This window comes from Hyperolius riggenbachi, chromosome 8, assembly GCF_040937935.1.
Source record: "Hyperolius riggenbachi isolate aHypRig1 chromosome 8, aHypRig1.pri, whole genome shotgun sequence".
Classification (NCBI taxonomy): domain Eukaryota; kingdom Metazoa; phylum Chordata; class Amphibia; order Anura; family Hyperoliidae; genus Hyperolius; species Hyperolius riggenbachi.
This window is the reverse complement of record NC_090653.1, coordinates 254,149,814-254,171,655: the sequence shown is the minus strand read 5'-3', so window position 1 is coordinate 254,171,655 and position 21,842 is coordinate 254,149,814. Positions and strand designations below refer to the sequence as shown.

The 21,842-nt window shown below is 46.3% G+C and overlaps 1 protein-coding gene and 1 long non-coding RNA gene across 2 annotated transcripts in view; one reads left to right on the top strand and one right to left on the bottom strand.

Annotated features, from left to right (window-relative positions):
• The window catches only part of CYSRT1 (cysteine rich tail 1), a 48,315-nt gene extending 28,954 nt beyond the window's left edge, over positions 1 to 19,361 (top strand). Inside the window, exon 2 of the mRNA XM_068248641.1 lies at positions 15,736 to 19,361. Within this exon, the coding sequence (XP_068104742.1) occupies positions 15,794 to 16,210 (417 nt within the window). The 5' untranslated portion in view covers positions 15,736 to 15,793 and the 3' untranslated portion in view covers positions 16,211 to 19,361. The remainder of the gene's footprint in view (positions 1 to 15,735) is intronic.
• The window catches only part of LOC137527767 (uncharacterized), a 36,992-nt gene continuing 28,449 nt past the window's right edge, over positions 13,300 to 21,842 (bottom strand). The window contains exon 2 of the long non-coding RNA XR_011023214.1: positions 13,300 to 13,481. This is a non-coding gene — a long non-coding RNA (uncharacterized lncRNA). The remainder of the gene's footprint in view (positions 13,482 to 21,842) is intronic.

Here is a 21,842-nt window from a genome sequence, read left to right as displayed (position 1 = left end):
TCGAGGAACCCCTGCACTTAATTTGCAGGAGGCGTGGTCTTTAAAAGTATGTGTGGCTGTTTATTTTACTATCCCCATTACACTGCCACTCATTATACTGTCTCCTGAGCCCCAAATTTAGTGCTTCTTGTTGAAGTACCACCTATTATAGTGTGCTCTATCATACTTCCCCCCCCCCCCCCCCCCCACGATGTGGGAAAATGCCAGGGAACCCTGGTTGAGAGAGCCTGATATAACCAATTCCTTTTTTTTTTTTTTTTTTTTTTCCAGGAGAAAATCTTATTGTATGGCTGATCACCTTTAAAGCGGACCCAAACCAAAAAAATTTTTTTTTTTTAAATTCAAAATATTTAGTTGCACCACTCTGACACATACAAAGATAAATAAACACTCCTTTAAGCCTATGAGCATTTCAGTATATGCTTTTCACCCTTCTCTTTTCATAACCAGGGTTATACAGGTGGCAGCCATTACTTCTGAGCTTAGTAGGAGGTTTTAGATCATGGGTGTGTTTGTCATCTGCTACCCTCCCTCACAGGGGCGTCGTCTATGTGAAATCTCACACAAGCTGAGATCACCTCCCCTGTGACATCATCAGTAGCAGCCTGTGTTTTTTTTTTTTTTTTTAATCTCCTCCACCAGTTTGCCGGAAAAATCCCAGCAATATGAAAGGAAGGGAGGGGTTCCTCCAATAAATGTCAAATATTTTATATTTGTCGTCATGCATCTGAAAAAAGGCTGCTATTGATCATAATTTAGAAAATAGATTTTATTTCTGAAATCTTGTATTTTTAATTTGGGTCCACTTTAAGCAGGCTGTACACACATTGAATTTGAATTGAATTTCCCATTTTGACTGCTAACAGTTTTGATCTGTTCTCAGAGTCCTGCCAGTATTGTGTGATATAACTGACTTGTGTGGCACGATTTCGATGGGAAAATCGCGGCAACGAATCCGCATGCGGTTTTGTTGGCGTTTCTATGCAGATTTTCACACGGAATCGCTTGCGGTTTGCGCAACACTATTTTAACCATGTCAATGCCGGCAAGCATTGACATGGGTTTTAAGCAAAAAAACGCACGTGGAAACGCTGGGAAAACCGCAAGACTAGAACGCTTGCGTTTTTCCTATTTAGTTACATTACCGACGAATCGTGTGCGACATGCGAATTCTGATGGGTCTGCCGTGTAGATGTTGTTCTGCACGACAAACCGCACAGAATCTCGCACAAGTGGAAACGGGCCCATTTACTGTAATGGGTTATGCTGGGCGGCACAGTGGCGTAGTGGTTAGCTCTCTCGCCTTGCAGCACTGGGTCCCTGGTTCGAATCCCCAGCCAGGGCACTATCTGCAAAGAGTTTGTATGTTCTCTCCGTGTCTGCGTGGGTTTCCTCCGGGCACTCTGGTTTCCTCCCACATTCCAAAAAACCTACGGATAAGTTAATTGGCTCCCCCTAAAAATTGGCCCTAGACTACAGTACTTAAACTACATAATATAGACATATGGCAATGGTAGGGATTAGATTGTGAGCTCCTTTGAGAACAGTTAGTGACAAGATATATTTATATATACTGTACAGCGCTGCGTAATATGTCGGCGCTATATAAAAACATAATAATAATACGAATCTGCATGCAGAAAACTCATGCAGATTCGCTGTAGTGGAAACGGGCCCTTACAGAGGTGTCCCCTGCTGGTGGAGGGGTGACATGCAGAGGCAGCAGGATCTCTCCCTGGCATACACCACTGACCTGGAGGGGTTTCCCTTTCACCTAAAGCAGAATTGCACTTGAAAGCGGAAATGAAAGGACAAAATACTCAAATCTTCTTGTAGTGTTCTACAGCCCTGAGTGACTAAAGCAGTCCAGTCAGAAATGGAAAGCCACCCAGCAACACTATTCCAAATGCAAATTGTGCCTCTCGGAGGTCAGAAGGGGGATTACTGGAAGTGCGGTGGTAAAGTGGGGGGGGGTGTGTGTCTTGGCGGTTGCAGGCTCCACTTGTTATACTCGGGGCACAGCATGGAGGCATGGATGGCACTCGCCTTGCTGTTGTGAGCTTCTAGTATGACTCCAGGGCATGACACTCTCTCTCTGGGGCTTGTATAGTTTCCCCTGGTTTGCGTGGGTTTCATCTAGGCACTCTGGCTTCATACAAAGACTGGCTACTCTTTCTCCCCCCCCCCCCCCCCCCCCCCTTGCCCAAAGAAGGGCACAGCCATAGGAGCTCATTATAAAAGCCACGACTTGTGGAAATCCGGGCACCTGATGAAATATGTTGTGCTATTTAAAGCCACAATTTGCATAGCAGGAAGACTGCTATTTTATCGGTAGCCTCCAGGTACCCAAATTTCCATCCATTCCCGCATTGTTATCATCCAGTGTGTGGAGCTTCAGACATATATGGACATAAGACTACTATGGCTAATAATTTTATGAGCTCATCTGAGGACATTCAGTGCTATTTAAATACATAATACAGTAATATGGGAGGAACTATGAGACTATATGACTATGGTATGGATTAGATTGTGAGCTCCCCTGAGGACAGTCAGACATGGCTATGTACTCTGTAAAGTGCTGCAGAAGGTGTCAGCGCTATATAAATGTGAGCAAAATTTGGTGAGGTTGGAGGGTACTGGTTGTATAGTATATCCCACGCCTCAACAGATGCCAATGTAATGAGAAAATGAATACCAGTCATGCCACCTGGCAGGTTTATTGACTCTTTAGGATATATATAGGTAACTGTATACAGTGTATATTGATAAGTCATTCTGTGCTTATTTAAGATGTCACAATAAGTGTCCACGTGTTTTTATATATGTAAACTGATTATTGTGTACTGATTATTTATGCATGGATAGGTGTGTCTTTTGTTTATATGTAGACCGATACCGAATTTTTGACAGGCCCTGTAATACAATTCACTTCAGGTAACACCCTCTAATTTGCAGGATATATGGCTTAGCCTGTTTACAATATTAGTCATTATGGGTTAAGTAGATGTTTTTTGATAATGATCAAGGCTAACGTTGGGACATATTTGTACAAATTGCCTTTTTATTTTCTAAGAATTTCCCAAAGATGTCCTTGGTTGGATGTTTTTCTCAGAATTTGTAATTCAGCTCCTCCCTCCCAGCGCCTCAATGGGATTCAAGTCAGATTGCTGGACAGCCATGCTGGGTGTATCTCAGTCCACCCTTGAAGTGTAAGGGCCCATTCACACTAGAAGCGCTTTTCTGAGCGTTTTGCAATTGATTAGCGTTTTTTTTTAAATCTCTCTCATTCACTTTTGTAAAAATCGCCTCGATATCGCGTACGTGAAAATCGTGGCAATTTTATACGGCAATTTTAATGAAAGTGAATGGAAGTGATTTTTAACCACTATTCAGTCGCAAAACGCTCCAGAAAAGCACTTCTAGTGTGAATGGGCCCTAAAGGCCCGTACACACACCACAAAATTCCCTGATTGTCGTCCGACTTTGTCGTCCAACAGTCTATAAAAACGGACTAATCAGGCTTGCCTACTCACTTGACGAGCGACTGATAACAGGCATTGCGCCCGATCTATGTTGATCTACAGTCGTCTGATATTGTGCAGTTGGTCTGTGTGTACAAGTTGTTTGAACGGCTGTTAAATTACTTGTTTTCCATGTGTAGTCCGTCCCACTGTCATCCACAGTATGTAAATGAGTTGGTAGTTTATCTGTCCTGACGTGTGGACATACATGTTGTGCGGATAGTCCTTTGCACTTTGTGCGCTTGTTTAACCTTTAAGCTACATACACACATTCAAGTATATCTGAAGGGGGAAAAAAGTGTTGGAAGTATCAACAGGATTATTACCTAAGCTGCAGTATAGTAAAGCAACCACAAGATGTCACTGTCTTTAAAATGTGGCGATGAACTCTATGGCATTGTTTCCTGTATTCATTCTGCGTTCTTCTAGTTTCTAAGCAAGCTGCATTTCCTGATGGTGGTGTATGTTTTATCTCTGCATGTTTTCCTTCAGTAAAGAGTTCTATCTTGTTATACTGGGCGCCTATTTGTATGTATAGACCACTCTGCTCCATCAAGTACACTAAATGGTTACTTGTCTCAGTAGAGCTTTCACCGCTTCCCTTGCCTCCACCAATACAGTGCTTGGACCCTGGGGAACCTCATCAAGGGCTTTGTCAAGAGATGCACATTGGCCATGGCCACACTCCCATCCATAAACCAGCACAGTGTAGGGAATCTCACAGTTGCATTGCGCCTATCCTGTACTTGTTTAGCTTAGAGCGTGGCCGTGAACTTCCACAGGGTCCAGCATTGTATTGGTGTTCAGGAGGAGGACATGGGACGAGGACACAGAGGCTTCCACCTACCAAGGTAAGTATCTGAATTTTTCTCCTGTGGATCTCACTGGTTTGGTGGTCCACAGAAATGCAATATTAGTGGCTGGATAGTGTACTGGTTAAGGGCTCTGCCTTTGACATGGGAGACCAGGGTTCGAATCCTGGCTAGGTCAAGTACCTATTCAGTAAGGAGTTCAAGGCAAGACTCCCTAACACTGCAGGGTGGCCTCTTGAGCACGTCCCAGTGGCTGCAGCTCTTGAGCGCTTTGAGTCCGACAGGAGAAAAGCGCTATACAAATGTTCAGATTATTATTATGTATAGTGAAAGCCGCTGTGGTGGGATCCTAGATTATAGGGATCCAAGAGAGCCTTGGGATGGTTACCAGGTTGTCCTCCACCTCTAAGCAGTCAGCCATCTGTAGATGTCACCTTCCTTTTCTGTACCACATGACACTGGCTCATTCGAATCTCCTCACTGGATACACCTTCACAATTTCCTCAATAAATATGAACTTCACCTATATTTGTCTGCGTCCACCTCTCCAGCGTTCCCCATGTACAGTTCACTCCCGTACAGGAGTCTTGCCCTTTCCAGAAGTACTGAGGGTGTGTTTGGCATGGTTATCGACCTGTCAAAGTGGCACCAGTTGGGTGCAGGCTGGATGGAATGCATGGTGTTGCATTGTGAAACAGAATCCATTCGTGGGTAATGTTTATGCCTTTTAAGTGATGCCAGTTGCCAACCTCAAACTATAGAATTCCCACCCATGCCATCACTGTGCCACCAAAACAGTTTGGCCCCATCTTGGCACGTGATCACTTAGTACTCCTCCGATTTGACTGGTCCCTAGCCGAAAGCAGGAAGTTGAAATGAGACCAGGTCCTGGCCACCTGATCAGTACAGATTCCTTGCCTGATGAGACATTTTTGTGCCTTAATTCTGTGTGCAAGAGAAGTGTGGTCTAGGACTAATTTAACGTCTCAGGCGATTTGGCGGCCGGTCAACCATCCGTTTCGATTATTAGAATCAAATCGATTAAAAATCAGTGCCACCAAGTACATGCCTGACAAACAATGTGACCACTTTCAGGACGAAATTGGTTGCATAAGACTTGCTTGATCGGGTTCATGGCAGTCTTGCTTGATCGGGTTCACGGCAGTAACTGTGCAATTTTTCGGGACAAGCTAACACTATCAAACCCCCGATGCTGTCACCCCTTAGCTCATATTATACCACCCCTTAGCTCATATTATACATTACCTGTCATGATGTCATACACATGGCCATGTTACTAGGCAACCATGTAGTGCGTGTGTATAGAGAGCAGAGTACGCCCAGAAGCCAGCAGGGACAAGCAGAGGTCGCAGACAGGTAATGTATAACATGCACGGGGCATCCGGGGTGGGCATTTAACATTAGGTGGGCACTTAACGTTGGGCCGGGAGGCAGTCAGATGCGGCGTCACAGGGCCGATCCTGGATTGATTTCAGCATGAAATCGATCAGGAATCGGCCTGTGGTGTAATGGGAAGCTGACAGATCTCTCTCTAATCAGATTCAATCCGAGAGAGATCTGTCTCTTGGTCGAATCTGCCCATCATCTCTAGATGTATGGCTACCTTTACAGAAGTTACTTTTTGGCTCACAACTTAAAAACTTTGAATTTTGAATCGTAAAAAATCTTGTTCTTCCTTCCTCTGTCCAATAAGTGTGTCACGGATTCCACAAGGTGTTGGAAACATTCCTTTGAGGTTCTATTCCCTGTTGACATGATGACAAATCTGCAGGAATTGCATGAGGTCAGCTGCACATTCTGTTATGAATGTCCAGCCCCTCCCACCTCACAAACCACTCCCAATGCTGACACCAGGCAGGCTGGCTCTGTGGATTTATGACATTGTCACCTGAACCTGACATCTGCATGCCTCAGAGGAAATCCAGACTCATCCGGCCAGGTCTTCAGCTCTCTAGTTCTGGTGAGTTTGTACCCACTACAGCCTCTTTCTGTTCTTGGCTGACAGGAGTGGAACTTAACATGGGACAAAGTGTTGTGTGTTCTGAGAAGTTTTTCTGCTCATTGCATCTGTAAAGAATGTGTGTTTTTGTTGTATTTTTATCTTTGTCAGCATGGCATGTCTGCCCACTTACTGAATAGTCTTCACAGAGTGAACTCTAGTGATTGTGGGCATGACAATCCTGGGAGATCAGCATTAAAAAAAAATACTACTACTACCCATCTGGCACCAGCAATCCTGCTGCTGTCAGGAATGTGGTAATCTTGTTTAAATAGCAGTTATCAATTAAGGGAACATTTTATGTTCGACAAGCTGGCCCTAATTCAATTCATTGTTTTCACTTAAGAGACGATTGTTCATCTTGCGTTTTTAATATAACTTCTTAGCATTCTGCCATTAAAGTACAGTCAAAATTTTATTCTGGGTTTTTTTTTTTGTTTTTTTTTATGGATTTCATTTTTGAGGATGTAAAACTATCACTTACTAGAAAGTGAATGAAATATGGGCCACTGTATCTTCTCTGACTATTTCTCCACCTTATCGCCTGTATGTAAAGTGTACCTGCGAAGGTACACTGTGCCTCATTTATACATATCGATTGGAAGGAGAGCGATAGACTGGCACAAGATCACTGGACTGACCACCGAGGGAAAGCATCACATAAACTCTGCCTCTGGACAACCAGATTCAATGTAGCAGCAATGAGAAGACAGAATCCGGGCACCAGCTCAAAGTCCAAATGTCACACACATACTGTATATGTTTTGCCTCTGAAGAAGCAGATCTTTCTGCGAAAACAGGCTGTCAGGCCATACAGCTATGCAACCGCTGTCTTGATTTTGAGGATGAAATAAAGGTGACATTTGCCCAGCTTCTGTCTTCTCCTTGCTTTTGCTTTCTCCATTTATACTTACCTGGGGCTTCCTCCAGCCCATGAGGCCTGTGGACTCCCCGGTCGCTCTGTTGTCCCAGGATCAGCTCAGGTATCTTCTGTTGGCGTCTCGGTATTCTGCGCATGGGGGGGGGGAGAGAGCACGTGGCAAGGCCACGCATGTGTAGGGCACCACAACTGATGAAGATACTCAGGTTCACTTTAACTAGCTTATGACTTCTGAACACCAATTGGCATGAAGTGCAGGGATCGTGCGCACCGAAGCGCTCTGCTGTCATCGTCCTCCCAGCGGCGATCGCTGCTAGTGACTGTTAGACGCCGAAACCGCTGTCTATTGACTCTGTACAGCGCTGCGATCTAAGGCAGTGCTGCACTGGGGACAGCCGCGTGACACTACTGTCCCCCTGGGCGGCAAGGTGCGATCCGCTGTCATAGGCTGAAGCCTATGACAGCCGATCGCACTATTTGACTGGCGGGGGGAGGGGGGGTAACAAATTTAAAAAATGCAGGGGAGTTTGACTGCGGTCTTCAAGAGGTTAAACATTCCTTTATTTAAACAGACTCCGAGATGAGTCAAGTGGCTTGACTTTATTTAATTTTTTTTTTTTTTTTAACTTCCTCCAGCCCCATAAGCGTGGATGCGTCCCTCGCTGTCCTCACGGAGTCCTCGGTTCAGCCGCAATCAACCCCCAGCTCAGTCGTTCTCAGTCTGATGTGAGTGATGTCAGCCGGTCCACACATGCACAGAAGGCCCCTTGCTGACATCACTGAGCCGAATACCAGAGAAGATTGCAGCTTAACCACTTAACGACCAGCTAACAGCTGGTTGTTTGTGGATTTCCATGGAAACGGCGGGGGGCTCCGTGAACAGCCTGCGAGCCTCCGATCACGGCTCGCAGACTAAATGTAAACCGGCGGGGAAGAAATCCCCGGTGTTTACATCGTACGGCACTGCTGTTACAGCAGCGCCATAAAGATTGTCAATCCCCGGCCTCTGATTGGCCAGGGATCGCTGGCATCTGATAGGCTAAAGCCTATCAGGCAGTACAGGACGGATCGCCGTACTGTGCCGCCCACAGTGAGGAGGGAGGGAAGGAGAGGGAGGGGGGAATAGCGCTGCGGAGGGGGGCTTTGAGGAGCCCCTACCCGCTAAACACAAACAGCTGGCGGCGATCAGACCCCCCCTCCCCCAGTGGGGAAAAAAGGGGGAAAGTCAGATCGCCCTGCCTGCAACTCAGCCCACCCAGCACAGATTATAGATAAATCACGCGGTCCTTAAATTGTTAACTGAGGCACTCGGGAGGACAGTGAGGGATGCATCCATGCTTTTGTGGCTGGAGGAAGCCCCGGGTAAGTAAAAAGACTGAGTCTCTTTAAAGGACTACTGTAGGGGGGTCGAGGGAAAATGAGTTGAACTGACTCAGGGATTCTAATGGTCCCCCACAGACATCCTGTTCCCGCACAGCCACTCACCGATGCTCCGGCCCCGCCTCCAGTTCACTTATGGAATTTCAGACTTTAAAGTCTGAAAACCACTGCGCCTGCGTTGCCGTGTCTTCGCTCCTGCTGTTGTCACCAGGAGCGTACTGCGCAAGCACAGACCATACTGGGCCTGTGCAGTATGCTCCTGGTGACCTCAGCGGGAGTGAGGATACAGCAACGCAAGTGCAGTGGTTTTCAGACTTTAAAGTCTGAAATTACATAAGTGAACTGGAGGCGGGGCCGAAGCATCGGTGAGTGGCTGCGCGGGCACAGGATGTCTGCGGGGGACCATTAGAAGCCCCGGGTAAGTCCAACTCATTTTCCCCTGACCCCCTACAGTATTCCTTTAAGCATTTATAATCTCTTTTGATAAGGTTTTCAATCCCTTTTTTTTTTTTTTTTTTGTAGTAGCATCACATTCATTACCTATGGATTGGAGGAATTGAGGGCTTTATGTTAATGCTGCTAAACAAACCGTTACTAGCATTCTGCAGTCACGTGGCAAGCTGTGCAGGGAGAAAATAGTTTTAACCTGACAGCTGTAAGTTACATTACACTGAAAGAATACCTGTGCGTGTCAGATAAAATCAAAAGGCTGTTACTTTTTGGATGGCATGTGTATGTGGATATATTATTGGTCAGCTGGTCACTTCTCCCTAAAATTGGAACAAGACTGATTTTTGGTAGGGATTAGATTGTGTGGTCCTTTTTGTTTTTTGCCTAATGGTGGTTACTATGTCTGTCACATAAAGTCACCCTAATAAGGGAGCGAGCTTGTTTGCCTTGGCGTATGTGGAACAGCACTCTGTGCAATGTTTGCTTTGTGGTGACACTGTGCCAATGAACTAGAGCGCAGCAGGAGCTTAATTCTCTGTAAACACTTCACCCTCTGGCTTTCCCACTTCACTTGGCTTTCTCTGTATGGGGGGGGAGTGGATTGACCTGTATTTCACCTGTCCCTGATCACCAACTGCATTTTTAACAGAGACCTGAGCTTAACATCCATCTACTTGATCCTATCCCTGGCTTGTTTTGTATACTTTATTCCCATTGTTTACATTAGTGCAACATGCTATACTAGAGAATCAGATCAAGGTACAGCAGTCAGGCAAAGCTCTCCTCCCCTATTCAATTCACTTTTTTCTCTTAGGAGATAATTTTCTCATCTTCTGTTTAAAGCAGGGGTCTCAAACTCGCGGGCCATCTGTGGCCCTCGATACAATATTTTGTGGCCTGCGCCGGCAAAAGCTTCCTTATAGTTCGCTTCAGTGCTCCCAAGTAATCCGCCGCATCCCCGCCGCTAAACGAGGGCTGCAATCCGCCAGCATTTCCTGGAAGGGGCAGAGCTTTCAGCTTCAGCTCTGCCCCTCCTGACGTCAATCGCGGCGCATCGCCACATCTGCCCACCCCTCTCACTTTTCCTTCACAGAGAGGGGCGGGGAGAGGCGGCGATGCGCCGCGATTGACGTCAGGAGGGGCAGAGCTGAAGCTGAAAGCTCTGCCCCTTCCAGGAAATGCCGGCGGATTGCCCCCCGGGCGATCTGGGGGCTCTGCAGCCCTCGTTTTGCGGCAGGGACACGGCGGATTACTTGTAATGGGAGCACTGAAGTGAACTATAAGGTAAAATAGGCAAAATAGTTCGCTTCAGTGTGAATTTGATTTTGAATTAAAAATCAATGCAAGGGTGGCGACGGTGGGTGGGAGATGCTGATTGACTTTTTTTGTGAATTCCCTTATGCGGCCCAGCCTCATCCTGACTTTGCCTCCTGCGGCCCCAAGTAAATTGAGTTTGAGACCCCTGGTTTAAAGTAACTATTTTCCCGCCAGCTGGTGGTTTAACCTCTTTGGGACCAAGGGCGTTAGAGGTACGTCCTCTGTGTGGTGGTCCGTGGCTGGTAGGCTGTAACATCCTTGAAGTCCCCACGATCCTAGTGATCACTGAAGCGGTGGTGGCAGATGAAGAGGATCCACTCTCCTTCCTGACGCCCCCCCCCCCCCCCCCCCAACTCTTCCCGGCATCCATCCTCGCTCTGTCGCTAAGTTCCGAGTCCTGGCTTGATTATTTCAATCAAGCTAGGACCTTGAACTTAGCAGTGCAAGGCTGCATGTAGTGGGGGGGGGGGGGGGGGAGAGGAGGCAGGGAGAGCTGCTCATCGGACCCAAGGAAGTCAGTAATGGCCGCTGCCTGCACTGGGGACACCTGGCTATGCTGGGGACACGATGGCTAGCTATCTAAACTGGGGACCCCTAAACCGGGCAAACTGATCTGGTCCCTAAAGGGAGGTTAAGTGGCCGATTCCCAAGTGGTTAAATGGACCCTGAAGTGAGGAGAATATGAAGGCTGCCATATTTATTTCCTTTTAAACAATACCAATTGCCTGGAAGCCCTGCTGATCTATTGGCTGCAGTAGTGTCCGAATAACACCAGTAACACGCATGCAGCTAATCTTGTCAGATCTGACAATGTCAGAAGCATCTAATCAGCTGCATGCTTGTTCAGGGTATATGGCTAAAAATATTAGAGGCAGAGGATCAGCAGGACAGCCTGGCAACTGGTATTGCTTAAAAAGAAACAAATATGGCAGTCTCCATATGACTCTCACTTCAGGTGTCCCTTTTTAAAAGGCATTATATTGATGAGGTGTAAAAAGATCACCCAGGTGAAAACTTAAAAGAAAGTTAATTGCATATGGGCCTTGGAGTACTATCAGATATGGTGAAACCCATGATGAGCCTCCTCCCAATGGGGCTTCAGATTTTCAAACTGAATGCATGTCTGGAATTGTCTTTGTGAGAAGAAATCGGCTATAACTTCTGTTGGCCAAGTTCAGGTACATTGTTGCAGGAAACCTAGTAAACTGGGAGGGATGTGGGTGGAGCCACTGCTAACTCCACTCGAAAACTCTTCTTTCCTGTCGACATTTCTAAGTCACTGACCCAAAACCATTGTGTAGATCCGGTGTTCTGGCTGCATGCTTGTTCCGGGTGTGGAATTCAGGCAGAGCCGGATCATCCACAAAGCTATTCTACGCAGTTGCATAGGGCCTAGAGAAAGTCTGCGGGCCAGGTGGATACTAGCCTCCACCAAATCTTAAAGCGGATCCGAGATGAAAAACTAACTATAACAAGTAACTTGTCTATGTTATTTAAAGTTTAGATAGTTTACACAGCATATCTGTCTGCAAACAGCTTTAAGTTTATGATTATTTATTCCTGTAATGAGGGCAGCCGTGTTCCGTTTGTCACATTGTTACAGGCTGAGGGCTGGAGATGCTATCAGCTTGCCTGTGTGTAAATTCAGTCCCCTCTCCTCCTCCCTTCTCCCCTCTGCCTCTGAAATCAATGGCTAGTCACCTGCTTCTCCTCCTGCCCAGACTGAGCTCCCATGAGCCCTTACTACTGTCTGAAAATGCCAAGGCTCTGTGAAAAGCTGTGGGCGAGGCTTGTTTAGTTTATAGGGAAATAGAGTATTAAAACAAAACAAAAAAAAGTATTTGGCTTGAGGAATGCCCTATAAACTATATGAAAGGAACACAATTCTGAAATGAGTAAGTTTATCTCGGATCCACTTCTTAAAAAAACAACAACAACAAAATATCAGGTGACCACCTGGGGACACTGCTATATTGCCTGGGGCCCCATTTCATCTTAATCCATTTCTGAATTCAGGCACTGCTAAAGCCAAGTGATCAGAATGACAGCCAGGGAACTGGCAGTTTAAGCAAAAATAAGATGTTACGCGCTACTTAAAATTGCTCCCCCCCCAATATTTGAATTGTAGTCAGTGACTAGTTTAAAGGCCGGCCTGTTAAAAAACAAAAAAAAAAACGGCGCCAGGCCTTGGGCCCCCTCCCCCTTAACACCAGGGCTGTGGAGTCAGTACAAAAATCTTCCGACTCCAACTCCTTGGTTTATGAAACTCCAACTCAGACTCCAGGTACCCAAAATTACTCCGACTCCGACTCCTTAGTCTAATACTTATCAGGGCTGTGGATTTTATACAAAAATCATCTGACTCCTCAGTTTTTGAAATCAACAACTCCGACTCCGGGTGCCCAAAATTGCCCCGACTCGGACTCCTCGACTCTGACTCCACAGCCCTGTTTAACGCGTGCGTGCGCTCGCACACCTGCCCCCCTGCGCCTGTCCTCATGTGGTGACCAAAGTCCGTCTGTGTTACGCGCATGCATTCCAGGCATGGCGCAGGGACACAGTAGGACGCAGAGACAAGAAGATTATATAGTATTGCTCGTTGTAAAATCTCCTCTCCCTGGTTTACATTCTGAAATGTATTGCTGGTGGGTGACCTCTTTAGCACTGGCAGGTGATCTTTGCAGAATGTTTTTTGAGAACTCCGAAGCCTGTACAAAATATACCTGGTTTCCCAGAATCCTCTGGGAGTGAGAATTCCGCCTACCTAATCAGCCTAGGCTAGGATCACTAAGGGAACAGGATAAAATATACCGCAAATAGTTAGGGTTTCTGATACATAAAAGTGGGTATCCTGAATTATCAATCTGCTGCATTTTACTACGTCACTACAGGGCCTCTTTAAAAAATGTCTTTGGAAACACCTTGTTTGTTTAATTTTGGAAGCCTCCTCTGTAATCACTATTTTTATGTCTTTGAGGCGCTGTAGATTTTGGGTGGTGTCTTCATCAGATTCCTGAGGGTGCCGGTCACAGAATCGCCACATTTCTCAAGTGCTAGATCGTGTCGCCGTCACGTTTTCACAAGTGCCTATTAACTGCCTATAAAAAGCAAATAAAAGATTTTGTAACTGACACTTGAAGAACAAAGGGTGTGAATTACGTTAGAATAACTGAGCTCACACCGTACAATCATAATAATCAGCAGAATTGCTCAGGACATGAAATATACAATATAATTAAATAACTAGACAAATGGCAGGGCCTAGATGGTAAAACAGTCCCGTTAGATTGTTTTGGCTTTTTTAAAGTGGAGACACAGGTTCCAGTTTAAAAAATGTATATCGTCCTTTTCTTCTGGCAGACTCAGGCCTGGAACCCACTAGAGCGCTTTTTTTTTAGCGTTTAGGAAGCGCTTTAAATCGCTAGCGTTTTTCCCTGAACGCTGCCAATGTAAATGTAACAAATTCCACGGTAGCGATTGCGAATAGCAAATCGCAGTGCATGCAGCATTTTGGGAGTGTTTTCGCTTCAATGTCAAGTAATGAAGCCCTGGCGAATCGCCACACATCGATTTGTGTGCAATTTTTTTTTTTTTTTTTTTTTTTATTACTGTAAAAAAAAAATTGTAAATGAAAGGGCCAATCAGAATTAAAATCGCAAATTGCTGTCACAATCGCTGGCAAAACGCTTGCGCACTCTACTAAAACTGCCAGAAAACGCTCATGAAATTGCTTGCAAACAACTAATTAAAAACTCTAGCGGTTCTGCTAGCGATTTGTAGTGGGTTCCAGGCTGGAACCCACTTTTCAGTGTTTATTTACGGTTACAGTTAAAATGTAAAATTACGTGTTATTGGTTGTAAATGGTTGCTCGTGTCCCTTTGCATTCCAGGACAGGAGAACAAAAGGCTTAGCTCAAGAACAGTTAAGGTAGCCATACACTGGCTCGATTCCCGGCCGTTTCGACAGCAGATTCGATCCTGGGATCGAATCTGCTGCCAATCGTTCGCGGTAAACGCAGCCGCCGATCCGATTCCCTCCCGGAATCGGATCGGTCGCGCCGTGCGGGAAATTACCCTCGATCGCCCGCGGGTAAAGTGCGCTTCGCTAACGGCGGCCGATCCGATCAGGTATACATTACCTGAGGCTGGCTCCCGGGCGTCTTCTCCGTGCTGCACGGCTCTGTTCCGGCTCCATCCATCCCGGCGCTTCCTGTGTCACTGCAGTGACCAGGAAGTTCTAATAGAGGGCGCTCTATTTGAACTTCCTGGTCACGGAGTAACACAGGAAGCAGTGGCGTAGCCAAGGAGCTGTGGGCCCCGATGCAAGTTTTACATGGGCCCCCTCCAAGCACTCTCTACATAACAATTGATACGGCGCACCAAAACCTGCCAATGGCAACTACAGTGTCAGAGGTGCAAGAAGAGGTGGGGGAACAGTTTGTTAGTGATTACCACTATTGAAAGCATCTATAGAAGTGATTATTATGAACACAGGACCAATAGAGAGCAAATACTGAAGTTCAGGGAGGGCTCTACGGGGCCCCTCTGGCCCAAGGGCCCCGATGCGGTTGCAACCTCTGCAACCCCTATTGCTACGCCACTGACAGGAAGCGCCGTAGTGGATCCGGAACAGAGCCGTGCAATGCGGAGAAGAGGACCCGGAGCCAGCATCAGGTAATGTATACGGGGGGGGGACAGGCGGCAGGAGCAGCTCAGCAGATGGTGAATCGGTTTCAGGCTGAAATCGATTCACAATCTGTTTGCAGTAAAGGCAGCCATACGATCCCTCTCTGATCAGATTCGATCAGATAGTGATCTGTCAGCTGGTCGATCTAATGGCACATCGACCAGTGTATGGCTACCTCTACTCAACAGAAAATGACAGTTTGCAATGTTTGCAAAGGAAATAACCCAACAAAATCTCTAGTACCACATCCCGTCCTCTCTAATACTTTTAGCCACAGCCCCTGAACAAGCATGCAGATCAGGTGCTCTGACTGAAGTCAGACTGGATTAGCTGCATGCTTGTTTCAGATGTGTGATTCAGCCACTACTGCAGCCTAATAGATCAGCAGGACTGCCAGGCAACTGTTATTGTTTAAAAGGAAACATCCATATCCCTCTGTTTAGACTCCCTTTAACTAGTAAATAATATTCATGTTGAGTCTAATGAATGAAAAATCCCCCCCCCCCCCCCCTTTGGATTGGGGAATCCAAAAGCCATCAGATTTCTATTTTTATTTTTCAAATGGATTGGTTTTCTAGTTTCAGCATTTGAACAAAGTGTGGACTGTTTGTGATGCATTGCTTCTGTTTGAGCTCTTGTATAATTTCATGTTTCTCTCTGTCTAGGTGTTGTTAATTGCTGGAAAGGCCTGAACCCTTATCTCAGCGATCCTAAATCTCCATCATGAACAACGGAAGCAGTATCCAGAATCCCTATGCTGGGGTCGCCATACCTCGTGCCCAACTCAAGAGCAGCTTTGTCCGGAACACCACCGGAGCGGATTTCGATGGGGTAGTCATTGCCAACCCATCAGTGGTGCCAACCTACTCCCCCCAAATAACAGAGGACAGGTTCAGCAATGAGTCCCCAAACCCTGCTTTCGAAGGCAACAAAATCCGCACCCAAGAATCTTGGAGACGGCCGTACAATCCTTATGCTCCTGACCTGTCTCAAAACGGGGGTCACTCCAGTGCCATGTACACCGTCGATCTGGACAGACGACAACACAAACAGCAGGTGAAGGAAGAGGATCCTTGCTGTTGCTATCCCATGTGCCCTTGTTGTTCCTGTTGTCGAAAACCTTGTTGTGTCATTTCCTAAAAACCTCTCTATCTCTTAAGCTTGGTCTGGCCAAGTGGTGACTTTACTCCGAGCCAGAAAACAAAAGACCCACTAATCTGATTGTATCCAACACCAAACAAAATAAGGTTCTTCGCTTCAAAGTATGAACTTGTGAAGTTCCAAAGTGAAAACTTTAGCCGGGATGCTGCTTGTTCAACGAGGTCCCACAAGGGACGGTTCTGCCTGCTTGAGAGAAGGTTCAGTTGCCAAATGCTGTGGAATTCTGAAAAAGAATGCCATGTTCTGAATCACAGGATCAGCTTTTTGATTTTATTATAGTACTCTCAACACCAACATGCCTGGTTTAACTAGTGCATTTTTACTTTTTCTCTCTTTCTCTTTTTCTTTCTTTTAAACACAATCTGCTCAATTTTTACCAAATCCTTTCCATAACTTTAAATTTGTACTAGAAACCTTTAACTGATGTACCTGGGTGCCTAAATTCAATATACCTCTTGGTATATAAGCTCAACTTGAATCAAAAATTTTAGTTTTAGCTTTGGATAATGTGAAAAGGGTTAGAATGTCTCACTGTCTAGGTCCTCATCAGAAGAAGCTTCAGAATCGATTTTATCGCTGTCCTTTGTGTCCTTATTCTAGGACCACAAGGGATTGCATTCAAGCTAAGACTATCCACTGAGGTCACAGAAACCGGAAGTCGGGTATAATCTCTGATATAGACACAGATAACAGAACCCTTCTCTACTGTATCTAATTGTTTTCAATTGGTGTTGGGCTTCAAAAAAATGTCTTGTATACCCTCTCAGTATTTTACATTGTAAACACTCCGGTAGCAGATCAGACGTGTTTTGTCTGACTTAAGTCTGCATTATGAAGGATCGATAACCCCCCCCCCAACCCCCACTTAAATCAGTAGTGGTGTTCGACATAAGGAAGGTGGTGTAATCCCAATAGTTTGTTCTCCTTGGACTGGGCACACCATACATTCTATCTATTGAGCTGCTGTTTTGTTGACATGTCGATGTTGTGGAACCTTCCTATGTGAGCTTTTTGGGTCTCAATATTTAGAGTAGGAGGGGAAAAAAGTAAACCTATTTCCTCATTCCGTTTTTAGTATGAAATATCTTTTAAACGTGATCGCCACAATCTTCAAAACAGAAAATCTGTTGTCTTGAGATAGTTAGCGTAGGTACAAGAGGTTTGTTGGTACCAAAGGGAAAAGAAATTCTACCTATCGTCAAGATCGAGGTGGAACATTTTGAAGCACATAACTGAGATAAAACATGTCTGTCTGGATAGTTCCGACAGGCAAAACATGGCTCATCTAAGGGCTAAGTATAACTGTCCATAAATTGGTAACACGTTTTATTGAAAGACTTTTAGACAAATCTGACCCTGTTTTACCTCGAAGGCTTTTTTTTTTCTCCACCCACGACATGAATATAATTTACTTGTGTTAAGGAGGAACTTTGTCCAGTTTATGCAATGTTGGAGCAAAAGAACCAAACTCCTCTCTTCTCAGGTCATTGATGGACTTTATTTGACATATTGGCTTGGAGGCAAGATGGCTCAACCAAGGCATATAGGCATAACCATCTATAAACTGGCAATAAACTGACCTTTACGTAATCATAACTTTTTTTTTTTTTACTTTTTTTTTTTTACTTTTTTTTTTTTTTCTTCTCACTTATACATGACCATCACATAATCTTGAATTTTGGAGGGCACCGTCTGTCTTTTTTATGTGTTTGTGTATGTTTTCTCATCCCAAAAAGGCATTTTGTGTAAACCTTGTTTTTAGAAGCGATGATCCTTGTCTCTGTCAAGGTCTTATTCTTGCAGCGATGGTCCTTGTTGATGACTATCGGTTTTAACGTTCTTTAGATGTTTCCTGCCTAATCTCCTAGTAGATTTTACTTGCCAATGATCTTGCAAATTTGTTGGGATGTGGGGTTGGACCTCCTTTATGTTGGAGGGATCAGAACTTACTCTGTGCAGTCCTAAATTTCTTCCGTACCTGCTCAAAATTTTGGGCCTAAGGCAAGAATTTATGAAGTTCCTGTAATCAGCCATTTTTCCTCTAGGTCAGTGGTCCTCAAACTAAGGCCTGCGGGCTGAATGTGGCCCCCTGAGGCTTTTTTACCGGCCCCCCACACACAAAATGTTTTACAGATGCAGTCAGCTACATCTTTAAATATTGGTGGTCTGCATATAGAATGAAGCCAGAAAACAGTAAATTGCTGGTTTCCAATCAAATTCCACATCAGGTGACACTGTTGTCCAATTAGACTGCAGGTTGTCACCTGGGTATGCTTCACTGCCTGGCCCACAAAGACTTCTACATCATCTTATGTATACTCCGGCCCCCCAGCAGTCTGAAGTATGTTGACCCGGCCCTCGACCCAAAATGTTTGGGGACCCCTGCTCTAGGTAATGGAGATGACAGCACTAGATATATGGGCTCCTTAAATTGGACCTGAACTCTTGCACAGGACTGAAGGAAAACCGAGAAATGCACCCTGTATGTGTTTAGAAAGTTTAGCCTGTCTAATCCCCCCCACCGTCTGTAATTAATCGCCAGTGTAATTTGATCTCTCAGCTGGCTGCCACGGCAGAGCAGCTAATTTGTACCACAGGATGTTAACCCTATGTCTGCCTCCATGAAAGCAGGAGGCAGACACACTGCAGATTTATTGCAGGGTTTGTATCAGCTGTAACAAAAAATGTTCTTCTGTAAAGGTAGTTATGCTGTTTATCTTTTAGAGCAGAGAGGAAGTGCTGAATTCAGGTCCACATTGCAGGTAGCATTTCATAGATTCTTGCTTGTTACGTGTCAGGAACTAAAATGTATGGGAACCTGAGAAACGAAACGATAGCTGGGTAAGCGGGGTTAGGTCACCCAAAGCACATTATTCTCCAGGCAAAGGATTCATGAAAATCTAATCACGCCTTTGGTAACCGCCCCCCATATTTTGTTCTGTGTATAAAGACTGCAGCCTCACTGGTTTTACCCATCATCTGTTATTTATCCAATAATATTGGCAAGTGAAAAGGTGGATTAGTGCAAAGAAGGGACCATTGGCAACGATGCCAGCTCACTAATGTGCAATGCCATTTTTATGTTTTATATATGCAAGTGTAATTAAATGATCCATGTTAAGATAACAAATGAGTGTTCAGCGTATTCCTTTCACATAGCTACATAAGACATACCTCCCAACATTTGAAGATGGGAAAGAGGGACACTTAAGCCACGCCCCCTGTGTGGCCTTAAGCCACACCCCTGCTTTTGCAGGAGGGTGACAAGGGGAGGAATGGGAGGAGGGTTCCAGGAATGGGAGGAGGGTGCCAGTGAGTGGGAGAGGGTGACACTGGGTGGAAAGGGGGGTGCCAGTGGGTGGGGGAGGAAGGTGACAGTGGGTAGGAGGAGGGTGTTAGTGGAAAGTGGAGGGTGTCAGTGGGCAGGGAGGAGGGTGACACTGGGTAGGGAGGAGGGTGCCAGTGGGTGGGGAGGAGGGTGCCAGTGGGTGGGGAGGAGGGTACCTGTGGGTGGGGAGGAGGGTATCTGTGGGTAGGGAGGAGGGTGTCAGTGGGTAGGAGGAGGGTGTCAGTGGGTAGGAGGAGGGTGTCAGTGGGTAGAAGGGTGACACTGGGTGAGGAGGGTATCTGTGGGTGGAAAGGAGGGTGCCACTGGGTGGGGGAGAAAGGTGCTAGTGGGTAGGAGGAGGGTGTCAGTGGGTAGGATGAGGGTGGGGAGAAGGGTACCTGTGGGTGGAGGGGAAAGGTGCCAGTGGGTAGGAGGAGGGTGTCAGTGGGAAGGAGGGTACCTGTGGGTGGAAAGGAGGGTGACACTGGGTGGGGGAGAAAGGTGCCAGTGGGGTAGGAGGATAGTGCCAGTGGGTGGGGAGGAGGGTGCCAGTGGGTGGGGAGGAGGGTGCCAGTGAGTGGGGAGGATAGGAGGGTGCTAGTGGGTAGGGGGTTGTCAGTGGAGGGGGGGAGAATGCCCGTGGGTGGGGAGGAAGGTGCCCCTGTGTGGGGCGGAGATTGCCCTGGGCAGAGAAGACAGGAAGAAAATGATTGATGCGCCAGCCGCGCTAATAAGGGATGCGGAAGCCTGCTTTATTCTTCCCTCCCTTCCTCTGAATGCCCCCACCTGCTGTGAATGTGTGTGTCCCCCCCTCCCCCGTAGGCAGTGTGTGCACAGCAGAGCGGAGCAGTAGGTCCTCTTACCGCAGATTCATGCGCACCGGCAACTAGTCTCCACTTCCTGTGACGTCATGGTAAACAGGAAGTGGAGACTAGTTGCCGGTGCGCATGGATCTGTGGTAAGAGGACCTACCGCTCTGCTCTGCTGCGCACACACACTGCCTACGGGGGGGGGGGGGAACATTCACAGCAGGTGGGGGCATCATTCAGAGGAAGGGAGGGATGAATAAAGCAGGCTCCCGCATCCCTTATTAGCGGCTGGCGCATCAATCATTTTCTTCCTGTCTTCTCTCCCCAGCTGGCTGGGACTTAAGGGGGCTTCCTGGGATAGCGGGAGAGCCCCCCCCCAATCGTGAGAATCACGACCAATCCGGGACGGTTGGGGGGCATGCATAAGATGTTTGGTGGTGATTATAATTAAGATGGGAAGAAATGGGAAAAGTCGGCACAGCTGAATCTTGCTTTATTCCAAAAAGTGCGTGTAACTAGTCACAGTACAAGCAATGCATACGTGCTGGAGTCAAATCTGACACATTGGGCCTGATTCACAAAGCGGTGCTAACAGTTAGCATGCTGGTGAAAAGCCCTTTATCACGCCTAAACTCAGTTTAGGCATGATAAGTTTAGGTGTGATAAGTTTAGGCATGATAAGTTTAAGCACCAACTGCGTTAGCACCGCAGTGCACAGCTGATCAAAAGTTTTGCGCTAGCAAAGTCTGGTGCACTTTGCATAGAGTTTAATGGCGCTGCTTTGCGTGCAGGACTTTGCACGCTACCTACACTTATCTAAACTTAGCATGCCTAAACTTATCACACCTAAACTTATCACACCTAAACTGGCTTGTCACCAGCGTGGTGCAATGGTTATCACGCCTAAAGTCTCTAACTGGGTTAGCACCGCTTTGTGAATCGAGCCCATACCGTGGTGGAGAGGTGAAGACTGTTGCAGTGGGTGCTGGTGGCCACTGAAGCCTAGGGATTGTGATTTTCACTTTTTTTTTTTTTTTTTTTTCCCCAAACAAGCTGCGGAAAACCAAAACAGGAATGAGTATTTGCAGTACTGGTCGGAGTCTCTTTCGTTAATTTTCACAGTACTTAAAGATGCCTACCAGGGGCGTAACTAGAAATCTTTGGGCCCCCCTGCGAAACTTTGGATGGGGCCCCCTCCCGCCAAACCCCACCTCCACCAGTCATTAGAACAATTGTGCAGAGAGCAGAAAGCACTTTCTTTCTGTGCCCAGACTCCTTAAGTATCACTACAGGACATAGCACTTGGGCAGGGGTAGAAAAGCTGGGGGTACAGCAGCCCTGTACACAAGACCCTGCTGAGCACTGAATAGGGACTGTCTACAAATCTTTGTCTGCAAAACTTTGTATGATTCTTTATCAGTGGCTGAGTAGATGCAGTTGTTAGAACAGTTGTGCAGAGAGCAGAACGTTTTTT